The sequence below is a fragment of the Anopheles nili genome, chromosome 3 (assembly GCF_943737925.1).
Source record: "Anopheles nili chromosome 3, idAnoNiliSN_F5_01, whole genome shotgun sequence".
NCBI classification, from domain to species: Eukaryota; Metazoa; Arthropoda; class Insecta; order Diptera; family Culicidae; genus Anopheles; species Anopheles nili.
In genome coordinates, this window is record NC_071292.1 from 32,387,110 (window position 1) to 32,412,726 (window position 25,617).

The following is a 25,617-nucleotide window of genomic DNA, read 5'->3' on the forward strand; positions in this document are numbered from 1 at the left end:
CTGCGGTTGGACCGGCTAATTAGCTCCTCACAGGAAGCAACCCACCCGACCAATAATAGGATTACTTAACGCAGCAGACATGACGTAAAGTTCCGCTAGGCCGAAACTGCCCTGCTGACAGCTCCCATGTTCCGTGGGCTTCCTTTTACTGGGCCGCCCACGCGATTATTCAATATGGTAGAAAATAGTGCTAAGCGTTACTCAATTGCGCCTCCACCGGCAGAATACCTCCAATTAGGCGGTTCACACGCTCAACAGGTGGGTCACCGTGGCAGACAAAAAACGCTTATAAAACACCCTCGCATGGACCCTCGAGCTGACAGTAGCCATCTTGCAGTGGAAAGAATCGGTTCTACGCGACCTCAAGAACTTGCAACGTTATGATTCAACCAACGCGCGTTCTGCAGCTCGCTAAAGAGAAGGGTCGCCAACTCAGGCACTCGCTGGAAGCGGAGAAGTTCACCTGCAAGTTGGAGAAGGTCCTCACGGTGTACCACGGATACAACCAGCTAAAACCGAAGATCTTCCCCAAACGCATGGGATCGATGTTCCCCTCGAATGTCGTCGTGGCCAGCGAAGATCAACATCGATCTTTCCACGCCGGTTTTGGTTCAACGGCTTCCATAAAGCGCCACCAGCAAGATTGGTCAGACAAGTACGACCGTACACGGTCAGAATTCGTAGCCTCTCCAGGACCGGTGTCGATACGCGATCGGGAAGCGAGCCAACCGGACAAACGGAAACCGTACGGATCGGTCAGCCGAGCGAGGAAATCTCACACGAAAAGCCCACGAAGGGTTGTGCTGCGACCGGGTGAATCCGGTACCGGCCATCCGGCGGATCAATCGTCCGACATTTTGTGCTCCTCGGTGTTACTTACCTACCGTGAGGGATTGTTCTTCAACGCCAAACAGCACCAGCAGTTACAGATACCACCGGACACGAGTTGTTCCGACGTGTAGCAGTGTTCGATGGTGCCGATTGTGTTAGATGTAAGAAAGATTTCGTTGTTGTGTTCGATAAACAGTTAAGTGTAGCTTCTTCACCGGCGCGTTCCTCCTGTTGTGTGGAGAAAGTCCTTCACTCCCTCACTATTGTGAAGGGAAAAATCCCTTTTTCCAACCAAAATGTATCCACCAACGGACACGAAGCACACCAACGCAAATTCCATCACCACCTTTAGCGCGTTTGTGGGCAGATTGATTGTGTAGCGGACGATAAAAATTCACAACCCAACGCTACTTGACGGGGCTGGGGGCATTTGAGAAAATTAGATTCGCTTCCGTTGTTGTTCGCGCCGCTTGCTTTGATCCACGGCCGCGATTCCGCGTAGCGAACGCGTAACCAAATTACCCCACCCAGCAGCAATGGTGAAGAAAAGCTCGATCAGCCATGCCTTCGTGGGGATGGAAATGTTTTCAAAGCCAACGATTTTTCGCAGCTGATGGGAGTAAAATTGAAGTAAAAATATTAACATAATTCCACCCGCAACGTGACGTGCATTGCGCGGTAAGATTGCTCCATCCGTTGCTCTCGCCATTTTTGCTCTATAAAAGCTACCCGCTTCCGGTGGCGTAACCGCAGAACGCATTCGTGCATAAGGACAACAGCAGTAGCAGCAGTTACCATGGCACGGGTAACGCTGACCCTTCTAGTATCCCTGGTGGGTTATCTCGCGTACAGCACACTCTCAAGTGAAGCGCAACCGATCGAGTCTCTGTTGCTCGCACCATCCGCATCCGGCAGCTCGCCGGGCCAGGACAGTGGCATCGAAAAACTACAAACTTGGCTGAAGGAATCGAACCTGTATCGTCGACGGATTGGCAACGGGCGCAACTATGCGCCTTCGAGCGGCTACCAGCCGTACCGACGGTCAGTTCCATTGTCCTCGTACTCGGATGTGACCGACAACCTGCTGGAACTTCCGTCGGCAGCCGGTGATGGTTCTGGCCGGCAGAACAACCAGCGGTACGATTTCGACGTGTACTTCGCCGACGGTACCAATGCGGAAAAGGACCAATGGCGCTACAAGGACCCCGTGAAGCACTGGTTCGAGGAGTATGGGCCCCAGCGAGCCGAGAAACGCGCGAAAGCGACCGCAACGCAGAGTGAGGGTGAAAAAAGGGCCGGTGCGGGTGGTGACCAGTTCGATGATTACGGATTTATGCGCTTTGGCTGATAGAATTGGCCTGGGATGGGGCCAACGGCAAAGGATGGCACCTAGCGGGTAGGTTCGGTGTTGCTGGAACGATGCAAGAGAGATGTGCTTGAGACGAGAGCACTTCTAGCACACTTGCGATATCAGTTTTTGGGGGCGGCAAATAAAGCAAACTTCTGTCTGTAACGTGAATCCGGCGGAGTGTGATCGGTCTTCTGAACATACTGATGACGTGAAATGTTGGGTATTTTTTTGTTATTTGTTTAAGAACATTCACAGACAATCCATCCGCCTGTTTGCTTGGTGGTATTGTTACACGTACACCTTGGGAATTTAAGCGAATTGGTCCATTGATTGTAAATGTTCTGTTTGGGGTTTTGTCGCTTATACATAAATAAACGCTCATCATCAATAACTGATCTAATGCATTTACATCTAATGTCCAAACAACTAGTCGATTTGCAAGCAATTTGCCTAATTTTGGCATTTTTGTTCGTAATTTTAATGCTGATTTTAAATGCCAAAATATCCTCTACTCTAAATGCTCTATTTACAACCTATCTTTCACCGACCGTCGTTAGTTTCATAAATGGGATTAAATTATCTCATTATTTATGGAATCAAAAATAACAAAAAAATATGGAAGAAAAAATATTTCTCGAAAACTTCCATGAGTTGAAAATTGGCCTCATAGTTTCAGGCAAAACATGGATTCAAATAATGAAGACCATCTGTTAAGTGAACTTTAATTCTCGATATTTTATTGATTATTTCTCAGAAATTATAAAAAACCACATTTGTTCTGTTTTTCTTCGAAAGTTCGTTGTTTTATTTTTATTCGAATATACAATTTACGATTGAATTACGCACTATAAAAATATGATAGATGTACCGAACGATGACAACAGCCAAACAACATAACGTTACAATTTCGAAGAAAAACGCGTATGACGAGGCGCGTTGAACCTCACGCATCCTATCACACGTCACAAACATGGGTGCGCTATGGTGTCCTTTGTACCGTACCGTATTGCATACTGTTCGAGGAAGAAGCGAAGAAAGCAGCGCAATGACTGATGCTGCAAATTCGTGTTTAAGTTGGGTGAAGAGAATAATTTAACAAATGTTTGCATGACTTTTCGAATTCCTAATGGAGGACGCAACGCACACGATAGACTAGCTTTCGAATTGAACTCCTTAACAATAACCTGTTGTTTAACCACGCTCAGCCCGTAACATTTCACTTCCGTTGATATTCGCGTGAAATGTATCGATATATGCATATGTACAAATAATATAAATCACTCATGTTTTAACTTCAACCAGCTTTCACTTTATCTCCCACTATTCGGCACAATGGTGTAATATAAATATGCGCTTGTCTAGCTTTAACTTAGTCCCTATGCGGCGTTTTCGATTGTCGTCCTACAACTCGCTTCAAATGCCACCTTCGATACGATTTTTTGCTAGGGTTTTATTGCTTTGATATGAACAAACACCATTTCGTCTTTAAAACCTAATCAACATCCATAAAATGCACCACAACAAAACAACTCTATTGCCGTTGATCGGTTATCTACACTCGTGGCCTCCGTTTCCCTAAAATTCTGATTCCGTTCCCCAAAAAAAGCTTTCTTTTTATTCGATTATGTTGCGTTTGGTCGCATATTGGCCGCTCAAAATTCGTTTACTCCTGCTTCGGATGCGACGTGGGTACATCAGCCATCGTGTCTGTTTCATCGTCACCACCAGCTTCATTTTTCGGGCGCGTCCACTTCACCATCGTTTCTGGAGAACGGTAGAGGAACAGTAGCTTCGCGAACAGGTCTTCCTCTAGCGTAAACTCGTACGACTCGCGCACCAAATAGATATCCAGACAGAGTTGCAGCACCCGATCGACGTAGGGCAGGTCTTCAAACATGATTTTAGCGCTTGCGCCCGAAAAAATGCTTGTGCGAAGCATCCGAGAAAAGACCAAAATCATAGTCGAGTAGATACCGATGATGCTGTGGGAAAGTAGAAAACGGTACATGCACATTAGTTGCGTCCCTAAGCTAGCTGCCGTTCGATGCAAGTCACATACCCTCCGGCCGCAATTGAGCTGATGGTACTCGGGAAAATCTTGTCGTTGAACATGTACATCACCAGAAAGGAGGAGCAGTTCGCATACGGCAATCGGGAGAAATATTTTTCATACAACGAATCGGTGCAGTCTTCGGTCACCTCCCACCAGCTAATATCGTTCGACTCCTGTCTCAGCTGCTTCAATCGCAAGTTGCGATAATTTTCATCCGCATCGTCCTCTGAAAAGAAAGCAATCACAAACCATTTTTTATGTTCATTTCGAACACGCACAAACGCATTTCATTACCGTTTGCAGTTTTCACCAGCTGATGAACAGGCCGGATTGAGCCACTGTTTTGGACGCGTAAAAACTTTGGCATCATATGCTGCAGCAAGGGAAGTTCGCCCTCCTTTCCATCCAGCATGTTTATGAGCGCCTCACGGGCAGGTTCCCCGAGCTGGAACATTCGTTCTTCCGATACCGTGCCTGGGATTTCCTTCGAGTTTGACCGACGACTGATCGTGTACCGGAACCGGCACGCTAGCGTTCTATTGTTCACTAAATCATCTCGCAACCGTACCTGGTCAGGAGGTGATATATTCCATATAGACGTCGAACTTATGCCAAGCTTTACTGCTGCCACGTCGACTGGTTCATAATTCGACAGGAATGTTTGTGCCGCGCGTTCCATAAATGGTGTGGTAAAGTTCGCCCAGTTGTTCTCAGTTAATCTAAAAAGGGAAAACACAAAAGCAAATAAATTCAAACTTTGCCCAGAATATGATATCAAGCGCATGTTCCTACCCGTGGATGCTGTTGTTTTGTGCGCTCATAGCGTACACCGGTTCGTAGGGTCCGATACGTAACGAAACCGACACCTCGTACGGAATGTTCGGTTGTCCAACCGCGTTACTGAACGCAAACAGCGCCAGCGGGAACCAAATCAGAAAGATTATTCCAAGCATCATTCCACCGCCCATTAGATACTTTACTGCCGAGCCCTTCTTTTGGCCACGTGGTGCCGGCAGATCCTCTTCCAGCTGTCTCATGCACTTCAGCTGATACACGTTGGAAAAGATGTCCTCCATCTTGAGCCAATCGAACAACGTCATAGACGTGTCCGTCCAGATCCAATCCATCAACGTGCGCAGCTCGAACAGGAACGGAACCGTCATGAACAGCTTGAAGCCGGAAAAGTTCGCCATAGTGAAACCCTTCGTCAGGAAATTGCCCAAAATGCGAGCCGGGTAGCCGCACCGGATTTGATACGCGGAGAACAACAGATAGAAACATTTTATCATATAGTACAGGACGGGAGGCGTGGTAGCGTTGAATGAGCGCTCTGTAGTTGCCGGCAGCACGAAGAACATCCACACGTGCAGACCGATGATAAGGAAGAACTGAAACAATATCTTGCCGGTAATATTCTTGCGCAGGTACAGCGCTCTATCAACTACTATGAGGAAGAATTGAATGATGAGCATCAGCAGGAATGTAACCGGTACTCTGTTTTCCTCGAAATACGACAAAACGCCACCGTCACCGTCTTGAGTCTGGAATAATATAACAAACGTTACAAAATGCTTTACGCCTTTACGCCTTTCTCACAATGAGTGCAGAAAACGAATACGTACTCCGAAAGACGAAAATCCGAACAAAATTACGAAAAAGTTTATGAAATCGCACAGGAACATGTATCCATACACGTCCGCCGTTTTGCGTGACTCCTGTTCGAGTAGTTGACTGAAAAACGCCTTCAACGACGAGGAGTATTTCAGGAATGCCTGTTTCACTACTTGGGCGAAGTATTTCCGCTTCGGTTCCGGATGAATGGACACGCAAAGCACGCTTGCATCGCCGGACATAACCGAATTTTCTTCTACAATTGTGCCAGCCTTCTCGTTGATTTTCACCATTGACAGTCCCGTCAGCTCATCGGGGGGACGAATTTCAAACGTCTCTCGCCTCGAAAAAAGATACCAAGATCAAATAAATATTAATACCAAGTGTGAGATTCTTATGAACAAACCCAAAACAATGCCCTCCAAAAATGCTTCAACGCAAGAGTATAGAAGCATTCAAACATTACCCATTGCTATCGCGCGAGGCTATCACCTTAACTAAGGATAGTGGAATTTTTCCGATTACACTGCGAGATCTACTTTCCATGGAAAAACGTTGGCGCACAACAGAAATGGGGGATTTCAAAAACAAAATTATCGTTTCTCTTCGCGATCTTCGGCCTTGGGTGAATAAAATACGTCAAAGATGAATTTCAACGCAATGATAAGCGAACTGGTTCTATGCATGCTCATACCGATGATAGAGCGATTGTATGCTTGCCGAAGAGCTTCACCGAGATAAAACAAATATTCCTCACGATGTCTTCTTGCTCATCAAAGAGAGAGAAAAAAATATGCGAAGCGTGAGGAGACTTGTAGCTGATTAATTTAAAAAGCTATAACTAGATGAATTAATTTCCTGAGAAATGAAATCTTACTTCTTTTCGTTTTCTTCCGCCAACGCCACCAACGCTTTAGTACGATCGTCATTTGTATCCACCTGGTAGAGACCCTCGGAGAGTGATGGTTCTTCTGTCGGATCTGATTTCCACAGCCCGAGCGATTTCAGGATAAACCGGTGACAGTACAGCATCAACAACAATATGAGATCGTACGTAGCGTAGCCGTCTTTACGCTCGATTCCAAACAAACGTGCCACGTGGAACGGCTGGTTTGAAGGGATCGGTGTTTGGTTCCACCAGAACATCTCAAACTGGCCAATGCATTTTACCAGCACAACCATCTGAGTGTAGGCGATTAGCATTGTCCAAAACGTTTGAGCTGGTCGTGGGAACGTCAGCGTGCCCCAGAGTGTCACCATCAACGGCAGAGGCAGCGAAAGTAAGCTAGCCGAGTTAACCTAGAAGACGGAAATATGCGGAGATTAGGAATTCGATAAATATCGGACACTCATTGTCGCGGGAAAATTTTACCTGATTCAGGAACACTACAAAATAACAAATAAAGTCGGTATGCGACATGACGGCATACCATGCCGCTTGAAACAGCTCAACGAGCACGGAGTGCTTTCGTGATGTAAAATCCTCTTCAGAGCTAACCTCGTCCAACGTACGCCTGATGGCATCCGTTGTGCTGCCATCCGTTTTACTGCGAAAAGGAAACATTAGGTTGGGTAAATAACAACTTACAATTAATCAACCTTCAAGTAAATCACAAAGGTGAGCGAATATTTGTTACACATTCGTAATAAAATTATCATGCTACACTGAAGAAAAACGTTAACGTTTTGGTTAATGTTGGGATACATTTTCTACGCATGCACTATCTCCCGAGTGTTAATCAAATATCCACCTAATTGTAAGACATCATCAACCAATTGTTATCAAATATTTTGAAATACTGCAGACAAGAAGTGCGGAGTGCTTGAATGTGCCGGAACATCTAAGCAGTTTCATATTAGAAGAATCAATTCAATTTCCATAACAAACGAGCAACAGAAGGAGGGCGAGAACCATGTGAAAGATGTGAAAAAGAATGTTTAAATGTGGTATACGTGGAGTTGGGGATGTGTTGTTGATCGGTGCTAAATGATGTAAAGTCTGCGCGGAGTGATCGAGTGAGCTGGCCGTGAAGTAGAGTTGCAGGTTTTGCGTTTCTTCGTGTTCTGTCGGCATTGGGGAATGTACCTGTCCAGCGTATCATTGGAATAGTAGCGGTACGGTATCCCATCTCGGATACCATCTTCGTCCAGACCGCGTTCGGCTGATGGTGCCGAAATGAGGATCTCGGGTAGTAAACTATTACTGCGCCTACGGTGATAGTACGATTCATGTCTTCGGATGGTGCGTAATGATACAAACTCATAAATGTTACACACAATACGAAATCAATCAATGATACCTCCACACATGTGTCGGGCCAACAGAAAAAAAAACAGAAAAACCTTAAAACAACATAGGCGGATAGTTTCTCATTTATAATCTTTTGAAGCAACTACCACCGATAAGTAATCAAATTAAGTGCACCATATTTGCATATTTTGCATTCATGGTTTATACCAGTGCAGAGATCTATGAACAAACTAATTGCAACTGCTACTTATTAGCGTTATTTGCAACCGATCAGCAGTACTTACTCATCTCTAAGCGGATCTTTACGACTGATCATCGCTAGTGCCGCTCCGAGTCCACTTACTGTATGCAGTCTAAACGAAACGTTAAGAATAAAGATAACATGGTCTCATTGGCAACTTCGTATAATGAATGGGAAATAAGGAAAAAGGATTTAGTGGAAAGTTGGTATTCAACTTTCAAACCTTTAGTTTGTAGAACAGCCACAGCGGAAATAAAGCATTTCCTACTAGCGCTACATCACAAAAAGCGTTTTTCCAAACGATTTTAACACAAAAATAGTGCATGTTTCGTATCATGTACATTAAGGAGTATAGCTGCTGCTATAATATGTACAATGTTTGTGCATGCTTGAATATCTAGTTTCAAATGTACAAAAATCACTAAACTATTCTAGTTTCTCTACTTAAAGCTGAATATTTATAAATACTAATATATTCCACAACGTTCATCGTCTCTATGCGGCAATCTAACCCTTTATCTACATCGCACACTTGCACTGTTAGTGTGCGACCATCTGTAGTATATATTGCACTAGCAAATTCAAACTAGGATGTCACCAATTTCCTCCTTACTATCATTTGAGTAACAACGCGGAAATCCGTTCAGTGAATCATAGTAATAGCATGTGGTAGCAAAGTATTACCCTTCGTCCCCAAGCTGGCGTTCGGTATAGTACTCCTGTACGTCACGGATCGTGTTCGGTTTGGGGTCGCTCTCACTGAACGTGTCAGGTTGGGCCACGGAAATCGAAAACGTTACGGCTGGTGACGATGGAACGACAGAATCAGGTTGTTCCGCCTCGGCGTGGTCCGCGTCGTAATCGGAATTGTTGTTAGCGAAACTACTGTGTACATGTCTACTGATGGATGCGGTTGACCCAGAACGGGACAACTGACTACTGCTACTTGAGCCCGTACGTTGCGAGGCAGGGTGCGCCGATGTCTCGGGCTGTGGTGGAGAACTACTGCGGGAAAATCAGATGAGGAATATAAAGGAACTCATAACAGCACGACAAGGGACAAGGATTAAACAACAAAATGGGACGACAAAAGGCAGAATATTCTAGTTGCTCTCTATGGTAGCAGAAGCCATTTTCTAAAACAACATACATGTTACGTTAGTTTTGGTTACATCGATCCTCCACCTCAAGGATATTTACATGCATCTCAAACAGCACTGCACTGTAAATACTCTCGACACCACGAGCAGTAGTATCCGACGTATAGTTCGGGTTCGTTCAAGCACCATTGCACCTACCTGCTCGATCGTGGAACACAGTGCGTCCAGACACCGTCCTTATCCCGTACACCGACTCCAAAGCCAGGAGTTTCCTTGAGCACCTGCTTCTCTCGAGTCAGTACGCGCATTACGTAGCGATAGTTGCGGGATGCACGATGTAATCGCAGCGTCAGTGAACCTAAAGCTCCCGCTACAAAAGCCGGTATCAGTGCTAATGCGGAAAGTGAAAATTTGCTTTTCTTCTCCTCGACCGCGGGTTCCTTTTTAGCTTCAACGTCGTCCTCTTCGTCACTGAGTAACCGAGCCTCTTCGTCCGTTATCGACTGCTGCGGGTGGAGCTGCCGGCTAGGACCTGCTTGCTGAGCATCCGGAGCATCCAATGCCACCGGTTTACGGAGACGTGGTCCCTAAAAAACGGAAAGAAACGCATTAGCAAAGTATTATCTGAATCATTTGTGACGCAAAGCCGAGAGATGATTTTTTTGCGTCTCTCACAATGAAATTTTATTGCTGAATTTTCAAACAAAAGCACATTGGAAGAAAACAAAACTGTTACAGAGAATTCTTACAGTGTGGCGATTCTTACGCAGTTTTGTATGCCAATCGCAGCGTTTAAGCGTAATACCAAAACCGGCTTCCTGATTCGCAGTTCATAGGTATGAAAGGGAAGATTTACTAGGCTACCTGTGTGCTACCCGCGAATAAGATACAGTAAGACTTAGAATGGGGAATGGGAATGGAAAGCAGCAATAATAGCTTGAAGAACACGATTTGTCAGGCGGCGGATGATGAATAGAAGAATCCAACAAATATACACCGTGAACACCACAGGATACGAAACATATTTTACACTTCTTGATACTTCTAAAAATATCTTCTAAAAACATTAGATGCTAAGATGATGTAGAATAAGTTTACTTTAGCATTAAACAACGAGAAAAACACACATTTTTTCAGATTATAGAACACTTACTAAAACAGCATATAAAGAAAACGCATTGGAAACATAAACTCAAATTAATGTTGATCGTGAAAAGTTATCGATCACAAATAACCATCAATAAATTAAACAATTAATACACAACGCACAACGTACAGAAATGGATAACAAAATAAAGCTAAGTTAATTTACAATAAAGCATTACAGAAAAACTCTTTATAGTGTGGAATCTCCTCAGGAAAGATGGAATGCCCAAATGGAAAATATGAAATTGAGTAAAAAAAAATCATAATGAAAAGAAGTAACATCTCGCAAAAACAAAACCAAACAGATTGATGAATGAAGCGTTTGCTACGGCGAAAAAAGAACGAAAATAAACGCAAAACTCACTGAATGAGCATGACCTGGTATTGGTTCAGAAAGAGCGAACCGTTCCGGTAAGGTATAATCGTCGGTATCGGAGTCAGCAGCCGTACTAGCGCCTTGATCGCCCGTGCGCCTTTGCCCTCGAAGAACGACCGGCGACGACAAATGACGTTCTAAAGGGGGATGATCCGCTCCTTCGGCAGGCAACGCGCTAGATGATGCTTGGTCTACTTCATGAGTGTCGTCATTACGTTTACCGTATGCTAGTTCGTACACTTCCTGGTGCCTTCGCTTACGTAATTCAGCTAGTAACTGATGTGGTATTTAGGTCATGCCGAAGTTTAAATTGAGAATTTTTTTTTGCGACAACATAATGATGCAGTGCAAGCGCATCCGACGACGAAATGGTAGTTAACGAACACACGGAACAAAACAGACCGAGCAAGTCAGTTCGGACGGTTTTACAGGCAATGAAGTTGTTGCAATTTCGCAATAAGTTGAGATGTGTGCGAACATAGTGCAAAATTCAGTAGTGGCAGTGCATGTTGTGGGGTTGAGAAATTAAACAACAAAAAAAACACTAATTTAATATCGATTCATTTCCTATCGGGTGGTTGTTGTCTCTAATAGTAAGGGCCATAGTAAACCAGAATATTTAAATTGTCTCAAAATAACTGAAATAATGGTCATTGGTTAGAGTAAAACTTATTGACAAAGTCATTTGGAAACAAAGTGAAAAAAAAAATATTCCAAAACATAAAGTGCAAAACAGGAAACCATGTAATTTTGAGTTCCTACAAACAAACCCATTCAATCAAACTAGAATCCAACTAGATCCAGCTGAAGGAGTCGATTATCAAATCGTGGTATCGTAGATCAAACAAGGCTTACCTTTCCCATTGTAAGTCGATTACTCATTTTTCGAGCTTTTGGTGTTTGATCATCCAGATCGTCATCGTCGTTTACAAGTGGTTCCATCAAGTCCAGCTCAAATTCCTGCTCCACATCCTCGAACATGTAATAATCGCCCGAACGAATGGCTGAAAGAAGCACGGAATGAAGAAAATCAACCAATTAATGACAAAGCCAACAACGGTAAGTCGAAAGCTTTGAGTACCCATCTAACGTAGAAAGCAGATTCTATTTAAGTATTGTGTATAGAACAGAGACAAAGATCAGCATTATCAATTCAAGATCTTTGTGTGCATGAGAACAACCATCGATATATATATATATATATATATATAAGGAATCAAATGTTATGAAATATTAGCCCCTTAATACCTGTAACCTAGGAGGACTGTGACAAATTGCAGTGTCGTTATCAAACCCAAGTATTTATTATTTCATAAAAAACCCAGATTTTACAACAGGGAAATAAATTTTGTGCCATATGTTTGTGCTAAGATTCTTTCAAGAAATAAATACCAATAGGATATGTGATAGCTGCTCCCAACTGGCACAAAGAGAGATTAATTAACGTGTAGATCATGGAAGTGAAGTGCATGGATCAAAAAAGCTTACCGTCCTCTAACATATGATATGTTACGCACATACTTATCAAGTTACTTTTGATCAGATTTTTTTTTAAAAATCGACACACTTTTGTCGATTGAAAGACCGTTTTCCGAATTTATTATACTACCTAACAGGCTAATTCTACAGGATTCCCGCTTTCATCAGTGCACGAGGGGATTTAAATGTGTTCTGAAAACAATCAGAACCGCTGCTATATTCAGCGAAATGTGAACCATGAAACAGGGCTTACGTTAGTATAAAGATCATATAGTAAATGGTTAGAAAAGCGACTTTTATCACATTTTGTCGGAAAAGAGCATTTTGTTAGCACATATATGACATAAGCCACATACCGCGAGACTAATCATAATCGAGTTTAATAATACGAGAAATTACTAAAGAAACCCGCCAAAGGATTTAAACCGCTATCATAGCGTACACCCACCAAGTGTTTAGTCACAAATGACCACAGATGAAAAACGAAATTGGGTACACGAAACAGTCACTGAAATCTCTCCCAGTTATTAGTATGCAGATAAAGAAAGGGTAGTAAAGAAAGACAAATTGTAAAATCCTGGAGAACAGTCAAATTGACTGTATGTAAATCTGAGTAAAATGTTTCCAATAGAATACCGAACAACAACCAAAGGGATAGCGATACATTAGCGTTAAAAAAGCGACACAATGCTGGGAGAGAGAGAGAGTGCATCCAGCATCCAGTACTACAATTTCTATTGATAAAGGTCAAATATTGCTCTAGCAATGAATACGCGGTGGGAACAGTGGGAGGACAAGGAAACAGAAAAGTAAAACTACGGATTGCGAGGACATTGGAAACAGGGTTCCATCCATCCTGGTCCGTCTGTTACCCGTTGGTCTGTGTTCCGATATTTTGCGCTTCAAACTCGACCTATGGTCGACAGTATCTATAACAAAAGAGAGAGAAAACAAAACCGTGGGTTGAAAACGTAAAAGAAGGATAGAGTAGTGGCGACATAGTCACAGAGAATGCAACACTGGTTGCATCGTATCGTGCGTTTAGAGATATATAACGAAATATGCGCATAGTAATACGCTATAGTACTTAGTAACGGTACAACAAACATTCCCGACAATTTGCTCCTTCATGTTATGGAAAGAGGAACATTTGTAAAAAACATGGACATAAAGGACATGGAAATCGACATAAAGGAAAGCTATTTACTGCGTTTTTTTGATTGCAATATGTACAGACGGTAGAACTCGGTCGAATTCATTTAGAAATTTTCATGTTCATTCACTTCCATGCACGATTTACGGAGTTGATAGTAGTTGCAGTTCACTATTAAATTCACTTTCAATCAATCCGTTTTGTTGACAGCTTATACTACTATTATGAAAAGTAAAACACAACAATGACAAAGTTGATTTTATTTGTTATCATATGTACAGTATTGATAGTTGACCTTATTCTAGGACTAGGATAAACGATTCGCCTTACCTGCAAGACGACCTTCCTATTGACGAAGAATTAATACTTGAGTGCTATCTTGCAGTTATGTACTTTTGCTTTGCAAGAAATAACGTATAAGTGCTATTATATGACGGTGCGAACTAGAAGACGAAAGCATATGCGCTTGTGAGTCGATAAGGGCATTGAACCCAATGTTCACTTGCTAACGTAGATAAGCGCCATAGCAAAATTTAGTTAAGTAAGTAAGAGTGTTGCTAAAGAAATGTTTAAATATTGGAAAGTACAACACGACACAGACACGGACATGAGATAATGGAAGAGAATAATTACACTCGTGGTGCGACACTGGCGAGCGTGATCTAGCGGACCTGATCGAGTCCCGCAAACCAGCTTCACCAACTGGGCCCCAAAAACTGCGTGATCGTGATCGTCGTCTCGATGTCAAACGGCCGCCATTCGCGGTATTCGTTACATCATCGTACCGAGTATCATCATCTACGAATAACGACACCAGGAAACTGGACCGACGACGTGCTCCAATCGCATCGCCTCCGACTAGCTCATCCGGCACAACGGAACCGGATCCCATACTCGAGAGACGTCGGTGCCGAGGTTGATTCGGTGCGAATGTGGCTGAACGCGGGGAGCGAGGTGAACGAGGTGATTGCGAGGGTTGCTGAGACTGATCGTTTTCTCGACCATTAGTTGCATCCTAAAACAAATTTCATTCATGATCAGCATATCGCAAATAAATATTAAAGCACATAAAAAAAAGAGCAACATAGGATGCAGTGGTTGCCACATTACGATAACGAAAAAGATTACTTCGTTCGCCATGTAGATGTTGCTGGTAGGAACCGTACGATGCTGTGCTTTTGGACTGACAGTCAACTCATGGTTTGCAGGCCAGGATACCGCATTCAAACTGGACTGGCGGCGATGTTGCCGAGATTGCAGGGCTGTCTTTGTCGGTGGCATCAAAGTGTTTGTGGTCGGGGCCACGCAGGGCGCCACCGAGCTTAGTGGATCTCTTTGATCCTTTTCGAATGGTGGTGGCGAAAACACGGGGAATGTATCATCTGGACTGCAAACTCGGGCCAACAAATCATTAGGAGAATCGAACGACATTCTCTGTGGATCTAAATATGCGTCCAACGAAACGGTCATCAGAGCAGAACTTGGTGATGGTACCTACGGTAGTAAGCAGAATCAAAAATATATAATTGGTTCTTATCACGAGGATACCCATCAGGAACATTGTTTGACATTTGTTTGCAAACCAATCACTTGAAAGCTATCATAACAACAATCTAATTAACAATCTAATTAAAGACAACCCCTAATAGGTAACCTCACCATACTCTAAGTGTGTGTGTGGAAAAAAAAGAAACGTTTCGCTAGATTTTCACAAACACGGATTTTTCAATTTTGAAATGCCAATCTTTAGACAAACCTGCGTTTGGTATGATCCTCTTCCCACCGTTAATCCACCGTTGTCCGAGGGCATTTCCGAAAGACCTTCGCCTTCGATAAACATCGAATTGCCCGCTAATTCGTCCTCTATGGGAGTATGATATCCTGTATACGATGACATACTATGAGTTTGCTGTAGTTGACGCCGTTCGGCATCTTCCAGTGCGAAAATGATTGGTGGCAGAAGTTGATAGATTTGTATGTCATGAAGGATGATGAGAAGAGAAAAAATTGAAAGAAAGAAAGAAAAACGAAACCAACGCCCTTTTTTGGTTAGCCCTTTCGCTTATACACTTGTCAGCTGTTCAATACGAACTACGAACTCGGTTGCATCCAAAGCACTACATGTTTGCATCCACACGGGAAAAATAAGTTCTACTGTGGGTGATTTAAAACAACTACAGCATAACTATTCAATCCATATCATTGTGCGACACTACATTACGATGCGGAGTTGCTGGTAAAAAGGCCCTATGAATTAAGGCAGATGATGTGATCCAAAATTCATTTTCAACAAAAGCTACTATCATACTTGTGAGCATTCAGTTCTGCACACAATAGTATTTAAAAACAAAACAAACATAAGTACAACATAATTACTTACTCCGTAACGCTGTAATCATACTTTCGCTTAACTGTTTGCACATAATTAAATGATGCACAGTACGATTCCTGATCACATCGACACAAACCATAACACGATACGTACGAAAACGATCTTCAAAATTCAAAATCGTCACTGCGAGAGGTGATTTAACTTAATTAATTGTGACAGAACGAGTTATTATAAGACCGCGGCCGAAGAATGATAAAACAAACGTGTAACGATGAAATGCAAATCAAAACTCATATAGCAACTATTCAGAGTGGTTGATTTGTTATAAGATAGAGGTTGAGTACATGTAAGACCTGAAAATGTTACCTATAGCATGGTTAGGGTGATCTTGCACGGCTTCCAGAATTTTTTGCTGCGTCGCCTTGATACGATCCATCTTGGCTTTGATTTTCTCCAGAATCTGTCGCTCACGTTCCGCTTCCTGTGTGCTTTCCTTGATTCGTAGTTCTTCTATAAGCTCAGCTCCCCTAATAAGCAATTAGTACGACTACATTAGAAACAGTCCACAAGGATCGAAACATCAAACAACTAGTTTACACCTACCTGGAGGCTAAATATTTACTGGCTTTCGATTCATTAATGATATGACAGAAATAATGGCTGGAAAACAACCGCCGCTGTAGCAACAGAAAAGCAAAGCACATCCCGTCCCAAAAAAGCCCGGCATCGTATGGATCTGGGATGTTGCACTGTTGATCGCCGGGATCTACTGAACCAGGAGGGGGCGGTGGGAGCGTGGAAGACAAGCAGTTCATACCGAACAGTTGCATCACCCAGCAGGTGTTATTTACTAACTGGTCCAGAAAAAGGCAACCGAATAGCTGCAAGATCGCTTTGGCACCGACGACAAACACATTGTAGCCTATCAGAAAATTCCATCTGACGAAAAAGAAAAGCAATAATTCAATATATGAAAATTATGATAGATCTACTAATTTAATCACACAAAAAACCTACCGCTTTAAAATATACTCGATCGAGTGAAGATAGAAATCAGTTCCTTGCCACAAGAAGAAGAATGCACCTATCAGGTAACCGATCGAGAAGAGGTTCACTCGGTTAGAGCCAGTTAAAAATACGACGGCCAAAGTGAACCAGAAAAACACTAAAAACAGCAACCGTTTCAACACATCCAACCAGTTGCGCAATTTTGTAATGAAATCTGGCGTAGGATTCTGGAAGCTGCCGTCGTCAAGCTTTTTGAAATCCTCGAGCACTGATTGGTTGCTGCCTCCGCCAAAGTGCTTCGGAGGCTGCCTTTCCAACTGGAACACAACCGTCTGCCGACATAAAAACATCAACAACACAAAGTCGGACACCATTTTGCTGGCAAAACTTCGAAATTCGACCGTATTTTCCGGTAACATAGCCCAGATACGAAAGTGATCCAGCTGTGGAATAAACCACGGATAGTTTACGCAGGCTAGAGGTGGCAATCCAATAAAAAGTAAGTACTGGATGGGGATGCTGACGATGATAAACCATGTTAACCATTTCCAAACGCGCTGCAGAACGTCGCGGGTCTTGTGGAACATCACTGCAAGCCAGACAGCGTAAAACATGGACAGTATGTCCATTCGATTTCCGATCACCACGACCAATGCAACGAGCGATATTTCGACGCCAAATTTGTAATATCCATAGTTGAAAAGATACATGATCATTCTCGGAATATCCTTGTCTGCGTCAGCACGCACGATGTTCGGAAACATGAGTGACGGTGCTCTCGGTGACTGTCCCAATCGCATACGGTGTATCGTCTGGCGCAGTATAGTCACCGCGTGCACGGTTACGATTAGAATGTAAACGAGATATGGTCGCAACAAATCCGCTAAAGTTTCGCCCGAGCCGGCTTTACGCATTCCGAACCATTTAGCATTGTTCATGTCCATCAGCGTTGTATTGCCATCGATGTTAGGGCACTCGCTTTGGAAGTTCTCCTCTTTAATGTACTTCACCTGGTAGATCATGGTCAGGATCAGCATGAACGCCGAGAACAGTGACATGATGCGCGTTATTTTGATTAACCGATCGTGCATCAGAGAATGTTTACCCGTCGTATGGGATTTTACCGTAACCACCGAGAGAACAACGTAAAGTAGATGCAAAAAATTAACCGAGTTTACACTTAACGAAAACGCCACTATTAGCACGATCTTCAGCATATGAATCTCGAAAAATACCCAGGTGAGCTCCAACAGCACGAGCGATTGCTTCCATGCTTTCCGAGCGAAACCAGCAATTTCTTGCCGCGAGAGCTTACGAAAGCGAAAATCTTCCATCTTTTCGTACTCATCGTCTTCATCGGCAACTTTCACTTTCGCGGATTGAGTATCCGTCGGAGCAGGAGGTACAGGAGCTGACGTTTCGGCCGCCGTTGTGGATTTTGGAGGCTCAGAATTTGCGGAATCTGTGACGGCTTTGTTTTCGCTATTCGTAAACGTGCCATATGCAGGACCTTCAGCAGCTGTCTTGCTACGTCCGTCATCTTCATTTTCATCATCCGACGGATCATCTATTTGGCTGTAGAAACATAACAAATTCTGTCGATCATTCTTTACAATTTAAAGGTGGATTTTTATACTTACACGGATGGAATTTCGCTTATGATCAAAAACCGTTCGTGACAGTAATGGAGCTGTATCACAGTGATTATAACGACCAGTGTGGGATTGACCAAGTGAAGGAACAGTTGACCAGTTTTAAAAATTTCCAAACCAATATCTTCTTGCCTACGATAAACAGACGCATGTGAAAGGAAATTGAGTTTTGAAGCTGGGAGCAAATTTTACCGTAAAAATATGCTTTAAACCAATACTTACAACTCTTTCGATATGCCTATTGCTGCCCAGTACCTTGGAAACTGTTCGAACTGATGCAAATAGACTAGTACCAATATCGACATCGAATACACGATTACCATAAGCCAAAAAGTGAACATGACTCTTCTCCATACTCGGAACGAAAACTTTAATGAAAAGAATACACAGGATTGAAATGCAACTCTACTTCAGCATTTTCTAACCCGTTAAAATTTTCCCACCACTCACCTGGAATGTAAGTACAAAACACAGGAACAGCACCATGTACACGATTCGGAAAACGGTCATCCGGTTGCCTATGATTGCGGACAGGAAAAGGGTCAGGGCTACCACCCAGATCCAGAATTTGATCATGAACGACTTAAAAAACTTCGCCATGCGATCTACTATGGCGGAGGATTTTTTCTCAGGAGGTCGCTCCATAGAGGACGAAGGACCCGTAGCTGCGGTCGTTGCTGCTCCTACCGGCAATTGCAGCGGTGCGGCCATATTTGCAATCATTGACTCCCGACGCTCCGTTTGCTTTTCCTGGATCATCTGCCGTAGCGAAATCCAGAACATCGTAGTGAATAAGGACTTTACTAGCAGAGGCACACACGGATACTCCAGTCGTCGAACGAACCCGACTTCTTCCAGATTAATTCCGGATCCCTAGAGATAAAAGATCGCGTGAACAAATCACGTATATGAGCAATTATCATATTTTTATATGATATTTCTTTTAGTCAACATACCTCGAATACGGTTGGCAACTCTGCCTCGGTAAGGTTCATACCGTACAGGAACTGAGCCAATAGTAGCATCTCGGCGTATATTACCAAGAAAGGACTGGAGTTCAGCATATTTTTACGATGATTTGGTAGAATCCAAATCAAGTTGGCCCAAATCAGTAACACGAACGTCAACCAGCTATGGTACATGATACTCCACACCTGATAATGAAAAAGCAGGATCCTTAGCACTGCGAACCGAAGACCCATAACGCCCAGAGCTCGGAACTTACCATCATTATGACATTTGTAAAGATGTAACTATTCTTATAAATGTACGAGGCCACATTCCGAATGGCCAAAAAGGCTTGTTCGAAAAAGCTTAAGGGTTCTTCTTCCTCTGAAATATTTTTATTTGTTGCTGTAGTAATTTGTTTTGCCAATAAAACATGATAGTGATAACATATTTGCAATAAGTTCATTTGGTATTGTGTTTAGATATAGTTACGAAACAAATTATTTTGCAATTGAATAGTGAGCATATGCATTGATTTTACGTTGTTGTTGCGTTGTGTTTGATCAATCACCGAATCACCGTACAAATGCAGGACCATATTTACAGACGTATAAACACAGGTGCAGTTTACAGAGAGTTTGCACGTTAAGCGTTCGACACGGAAACAACATTGCCAATAATAACAAAAAGAGATGAAAAAAAAATGAATAAAAAATACAGTTAAGAAAAATAGATGTAAAAACTAACGTTAACGTGGGATGGAATGATTTCATGACTAATAGCGATTTGAGGCGGTGTTAAGACGGAAGTATTCTATGGAAGTTCGTTCATTTTTTTATATGAGGGTTTCACAAATTTGTACTATTCTTTTTTGTGTTTTGTAATGATTTTTTTTTTCATAGATATTTACTTTTTTCAAGCCATTTATCGATGTGCTTATTCAGGATGAGTCTAAACTGTTTTTACTTTCATCACTTACCTAGGGTTTCTAATGCTATTTGATCGGTTTGAGCACAATCTTTGCCATCGGCCGCTGACGCATCTCGTATCCTATGCGTCCCACGACGCATCAGCTGCAAAAAAGTAATGCCAGTCATGAAAAAAAACATTCTAGTTGTAAAGAAAGTTTAATTACGGGAAAAAAACACACATGATATGATACAACACACGCACATACACATTCATTTATAATTATGTTTAAAGGAGGATAATGATAGATAAAATTAGTAGGAACAGTGAAGATAAAGAACAATTTTGAAACAAAATAACCAATTTTTAAACGGCATTATACGACTGAAGAGTGCTTTCATTTCCTGTTTGCTCCTTCGCTGGCTTTCATTATTCTGCTCCTTCTCTTACGGGAAAACGGAGGAAGTGGGATAAAAATATGCAAATCAAATACGTACGGGTGTTCGCTCGTCCGGAATGTCTGAATTTACCAGTACGGTGTTGATTCTGCCAAATGATGTCGACCTACCGTAGGTATAGTATCCGCGATTGTTTGGATCGTTGGTTTGATACTTTTGTTTAATGATGGTATTCCAAAAGCACGCGTTACAAGTTCCAGTCCGCCCGACCAAAAAAAACACACGCCCGCGCACAAATACACACAATGTTAGGATGATGGTGAATGTTCATGGAGAATGTGAATGAAGCATAGATGCATCGTGAGTAAGTGGTAATGTTCGCGCATTTATAGAAAATGAACCAAATAAGTTTCGAAAGCAAAATCACCCCCAGAAGGACGTGAGTTTGACAGTGAATTTGATTCGCGAAACCATGTAATTAAAAAAGAATAATAGTCATATAGCGGATTGATCGCCCGTCGTGTGTTTAGATGTTTATTCCACGAAACAAAGAATTGAAAGAGAAAAGGAAAAAAAGAAAGAACAGAAATTCACTAAATCAGAAAAAAACTTGATAAAAAATAACGAAAATTAGTAGAAATAATTTTTACACATTATATCAAATTTGTTAATAAATAAGGGAAACAATAGAAACAAATACTGTTAGTTGATGTTGGGCAAGGATGCGAAGTACAATTTATGATGGAAATTAAATCGTTACTTTACAGGACAAAAATATTAATTTTTCAGAATCGATATGTTTTTTATGGAAATAGATAAATTATAAAGCATATTTACCACAGATCGACAGAAAAGCGTATGGGCTTAGTAAACAGCTAGCTTGCCGCCAAAGTAGTATGTTAGCTTACCTTGAAACTGAATTGTTTCTACGCTTACCGTTGAATTGTTTCATAAACATTCATTTTCAAAACTGAAAGCTAAATAACAACATGCTGCATCTACTTTTAACGCATTCAAGCAAAATAATTGTGTGCGTAGCGTCAATCAATAAAAAAAAACAAAGGCCTGTTTAAAAGCTAAACAAACGGTTCTAACAAAGATACTGGTTGTGTTGCTTACTTTCACCTTCAAAGCCGCACCACGCCACCGATCGCTGGTGAGCGTTTTGCGCAGCATATTCCGACGTTGCATGCGGAAGGAGATTTGATTTTGCATCCTAATGCCATTTTCGAGCTGACTCGATAGATCCGAACGTTTCTTCTCCTTCTCGTTTTCGGTCTGCTCATCAATTTGGGGGCAATTTGGAATTGGGCGTCATTTTATTTGTTTCGCACCAATTTAACCCAAATCATACGCATGCATTTGTGGTACAGAGTGATGCGGCCGGTAATAGCGATAATGATTAAGGGAGTAATATCGTAAAACACGCACAGCAAAAGTTCACGAGCAAGTGGAACGACATTCGGAGATAAGAATATTTTAGTTTAGCAATACATTGCGCAGCACAAAACGGTATGTTTAACGTTTTGCATAAACCACAAGCCATTTTGCGAGCGCATATTCGAAGGACAGCATTCGTGATTCATAGCATTACAGCAGCAGCCCGTCCCGGAGAGGGTACGATTAGGTGAAAGTACAATTTAGTTTCGAACGATCAAGCGCGAACAGTCCAATGAGATTTCGTTAGCGGTAGGATGAAATTTGATTTTAATATTAATGTTACTATCTCGGGTTTTGTTTAGCCACACCAACAAGGCATTGTGGAAAGGGTACACTCTCAATCCGAAGCGCTTTATAGTACGCATACTTACTCTTGTTCGTAGCAGTAGCGAAGAGGTCACCGTTAGACAGTAGTAGCACAGGAGCAGGAAGATCGGATTGAGGTACACATCCGTGTCAAAATGAGAGTTAAAGTACACGTTGCGAATGTCGGTTCCATTCGTCAGGTCGCAGCTCGAGGTAAGTATAGGCTTCAGAGCAAGCACGCGAGCTGCAGTATCGTTGAAATATAACACCTCCTGAGGCCAGGGGTTCTGGTACGCCAGTAATAGTACAATGTGGATGACTAGAAACACTAGGGTGATCTTTAAAACTATTCCAAACGCCCTGTGTATTAAAAAAAATGCGGAAAAAAACGAAAGCATGCTCCATTAGATAAACCACGTACTGGCTTCCCCCAAGGGCTTCCATCCTACATACCTATCGAGCTGCTTACAACAAGCCCACCACGAGGCAGCGCCAAGGAAAACGACAAAATATACTCCACTCAGTGCGGACGGTTGTATGATGCCCACCACACACAGCATGCCCATCGACAGGAACACGCCCAGCTTCGTGAAGAAAGGCAATCGTTCTTGGCTGATGAAACTAGCCTGAGGTTCGGCATCCTCAGTCGCAGAATTTTGGACCGAACTGCCAGCACCCTGCTCAGTATCTCCTTGAGCGTTGCTTGTATCGGCACCATTCCGCCTAGAGGCGATTACACCGGACAATTTCCGCAAAACGACGTGGACAATGGTTACTCCGAAGCCAAGGATCACTGGCGGAGCCATCCAATACACCACCATCCAGGCGCCTAACCCATGGAAGGATATGATGCCGATATGGCGAAGAATTATTTCAGCCAATTGACAGGATTCGAGCGTGCTGCTATGAAAACCTATCTGTATCAGCTGGAATACAATCACAATGCTTAGATCTAGCACAACAAACAGCGTCAGAAGCTTCATAAAAAGCCCGGTTGGTCCTGGAAAATAAAATACAAAACACAGAGCACGCCGTTGAAATGTAAACCACATCCAATTCATCAGTGCTTCCTTAAACATGTTCTTTACATACCCAGGATGGTTTTTTTGTTGGCTACAGGCACATAAGGAATAGCTAAAAGGCATATTAAATATGGAATGGCTAGTACTACCGGCCTCATCATCACACCTAATTGTAGCAAGAAGAAAACAAAGAGAAAAATATGCACATAGTTAATATTAAATACAATTATAAAGCTGTTACAGATTTTGTTTAAAATTTAAAGTTTTTTTAATTTAAAAGTTATGCCTTCAAACTCATGCATTTAGCTTGTAGTAATTCTAATACACCCGAGTTGGTAGTCCAACCCCTTCCAACCGTACTTTACTAGCATGAAAAAGCATTTTTTTACAAATACACTCCCTCCTAACGTTCTCTAAATACACTCCCTAATGTTCGGAGTAGCCAAGCAGAAACATATTGCTACTTTCCAGTATCATCATTTTACCAATCCCGATTACCGAAGGTCATATGGGCGAGCCCAAAACAGTACAACCGGAAGAGACCCCAGTGTCACGCTGGGACTCCATTGAGGTGTTTTCTCTCCATTCTCCCTATGGGACGCATCATGTAAAATAGCATATACGCAAATCCTACCACAGGCAATGTGCAACTGCGAACGCATGAATCCCACCGGGCGCGAGTAGTAGTGAAAATTACCAATTCCCGCTGAGTTTACCGAGGGTGTGTAATAAAATTAGCATACAAGTTGGGCCCACGGGAGCCCAGCTACTACCATTACCGCCGAAGCCGAAGGTCTTCCCTGATGTAACCAGTATCACACTGGTGCACCGCAGCAAAAGTCGAATGGAGAAGGTTAACACACGCTTTGCGACTTGCATAGTAGCAATGGGACGCTAATGGGACGTGATATAGTAGCGTCCGAAGTGTTGATCACTCCACTGCACGGACTCGCCATCCCTGTTTGAGGTGCTTTGCCTGTTTGAGGTGCATGATTTATGTTTCTCTTTAATTCTGGTCCCACACACACAGTCAACATGCTGAGCAATGCTTCTGCTCTGGTGCTGAAATTGATACGCACCATTACTAATCTCAACAGGAAAACTCCACCGAAACGCACGCTACCACGTGTGCGGATTCTAACGTGTCCTAAATGTCCCGATTAAGGTAGTTCCGCTGCTGACCTGTTTCGTCAGAATCACGCTGCCCAGGTCTGCTTCCCCAGGGGAGCTCGTTCGGGCTGTAATATCAATTAGGAGAAACGCCAAAAACCGGAACAACACCCGAACCTACCTTTTCGTCAGCCAGCAGGCAGGCAGAGCGCGTGTTAACGTGGTTCGTTTTTGCTGATAATAAAAAAAAGGCTCTCGGGGAAAGTCAATGAAAATCTTGCCATGTATAACTGGCTGGCTTGACCTGCCAACCGGAAACGATACGACACGAGGTTGCCCTTTCACTGGGCAACCATTCGAGCCATTGGTTTAGCGCGATCATGTTTGACCGTTAGGGAAAGTGGGTCAAAGTGGGACGTCTTGGCCCATAAAGACGACCCTTTTTCCTTGTTCTTGCCACAAAAGTCGAGTCCCCTGTAACTCCTTGGTGCCGGAGTTTTAGCACTTCTAATCCGCTTTCCGTGACCGTGATCTGCTTGCCCTGTAAGGTCCGTCATACGAAGTCCGGAAAAATAAATCCTTCATTGATTGACGTCAACTTCATTCACTGCAGAGCGCGGAAAATGATGACAAAACCACCGGGAATACCAGCAAGGTGTTTGTCAACCTCACGAGGTTCAGCAAGAAAACGTACGAACAAGAACACAATTTATTGGCATGTAATTAAATGAGCATCTGCGCCACGGAAATAGTAAACAGTGTGCCAGATGAGCTTAAGCCTAACGGTGTATATTCACATTCGGCCGGTTCCACGTTCCAAGCTAATCGATGCCGTTTGATAGTGATTTCCTACCCCGGCAACCACCTCCAATGCCGGTCGGAAAAGCAAACAAAATTGCT

The 25,617-nt window shown here is 42.8% G+C and overlaps 2 protein-coding genes across 2 annotated transcripts in view; one reads left to right on the plus strand and one right to left on the minus strand.

The window, feature by feature from the left end:
• The first annotated feature begins 1,206 nt into the window (after window positions 1–1,206).
• LOC128723408 (uncharacterized) lies at window positions 1,207–2,556 on the plus strand. Its single transcript, XM_053817145.1, has one exon. The coding sequence runs from the start codon at window positions 1,628–1,630 to the stop codon at window positions 2,177–2,179; it is 552 nt and encodes a 183-aa protein (XP_053673120.1). The 5' UTR covers window positions 1,207–1,627; the 3' UTR covers window positions 2,180–2,556.
• A 404-nt stretch (window positions 2,557–2,960) lies between these two features.
• The window catches only part of LOC128726538 (piezo-type mechanosensitive ion channel component), a 31,251-nt gene continuing 8,594 nt past the window's right edge, over window positions 2,961–25,617 (minus strand). The window contains exons 3-32 of the mRNA XM_053820353.1: window positions 23,678–23,773; window positions 23,039–23,585; window positions 22,651–22,945; window positions 21,959–22,117; window positions 20,512–20,605; window positions 19,810–19,937; window positions 19,541–19,738; window positions 19,035–19,457; window positions 18,807–18,952; window positions 18,573–18,716; window positions 16,942–18,507; window positions 16,528–16,863; window positions 16,291–16,451; window positions 15,349–15,473; window positions 14,721–15,086; window positions 14,226–14,607; window positions 13,312–13,368; window positions 11,816–11,964; window positions 10,949–11,236; window positions 9,637–10,025; window positions 9,023–9,343; window positions 8,382–8,450; window positions 7,933–8,079; window positions 7,219–7,393; window positions 6,724–7,145; window positions 5,858–6,188; window positions 5,028–5,776; window positions 4,530–4,954; window positions 4,242–4,461; window positions 2,961–4,164 (exon numbers count right to left, since the gene is read on the minus strand). Coding sequence (XP_053676328.1) covers window positions 3,846–4,164; window positions 4,242–4,461; window positions 4,530–4,954; window positions 5,028–5,776; window positions 5,858–6,188; window positions 6,724–7,145; window positions 7,219–7,393; window positions 7,933–8,079; window positions 8,382–8,450; window positions 9,023–9,343; window positions 9,637–10,025; window positions 10,949–11,236; window positions 11,816–11,964; window positions 13,312–13,368; window positions 14,226–14,607; window positions 14,721–15,086; window positions 15,349–15,473; window positions 16,291–16,451; window positions 16,528–16,863; window positions 16,942–18,507; window positions 18,573–18,716; window positions 18,807–18,952; window positions 19,035–19,457; window positions 19,541–19,738; window positions 19,810–19,937; window positions 20,512–20,605; window positions 21,959–22,117; window positions 22,651–22,945; window positions 23,039–23,585; window positions 23,678–23,773 — 9,227 coding nt within the window. The 3' untranslated portion in view covers window positions 2,961–3,845. The remainder of the gene's footprint in view (window positions 4,165–4,241; window positions 4,462–4,529; window positions 4,955–5,027; window positions 5,777–5,857; window positions 6,189–6,723; window positions 7,146–7,218; window positions 7,394–7,932; window positions 8,080–8,381; window positions 8,451–9,022; window positions 9,344–9,636; window positions 10,026–10,948; window positions 11,237–11,815; window positions 11,965–13,311; window positions 13,369–14,225; window positions 14,608–14,720; window positions 15,087–15,348; window positions 15,474–16,290; window positions 16,452–16,527; window positions 16,864–16,941; window positions 18,508–18,572; window positions 18,717–18,806; window positions 18,953–19,034; window positions 19,458–19,540; window positions 19,739–19,809; window positions 19,938–20,511; window positions 20,606–21,958; window positions 22,118–22,650; window positions 22,946–23,038; window positions 23,586–23,677; window positions 23,774–25,617) is intronic.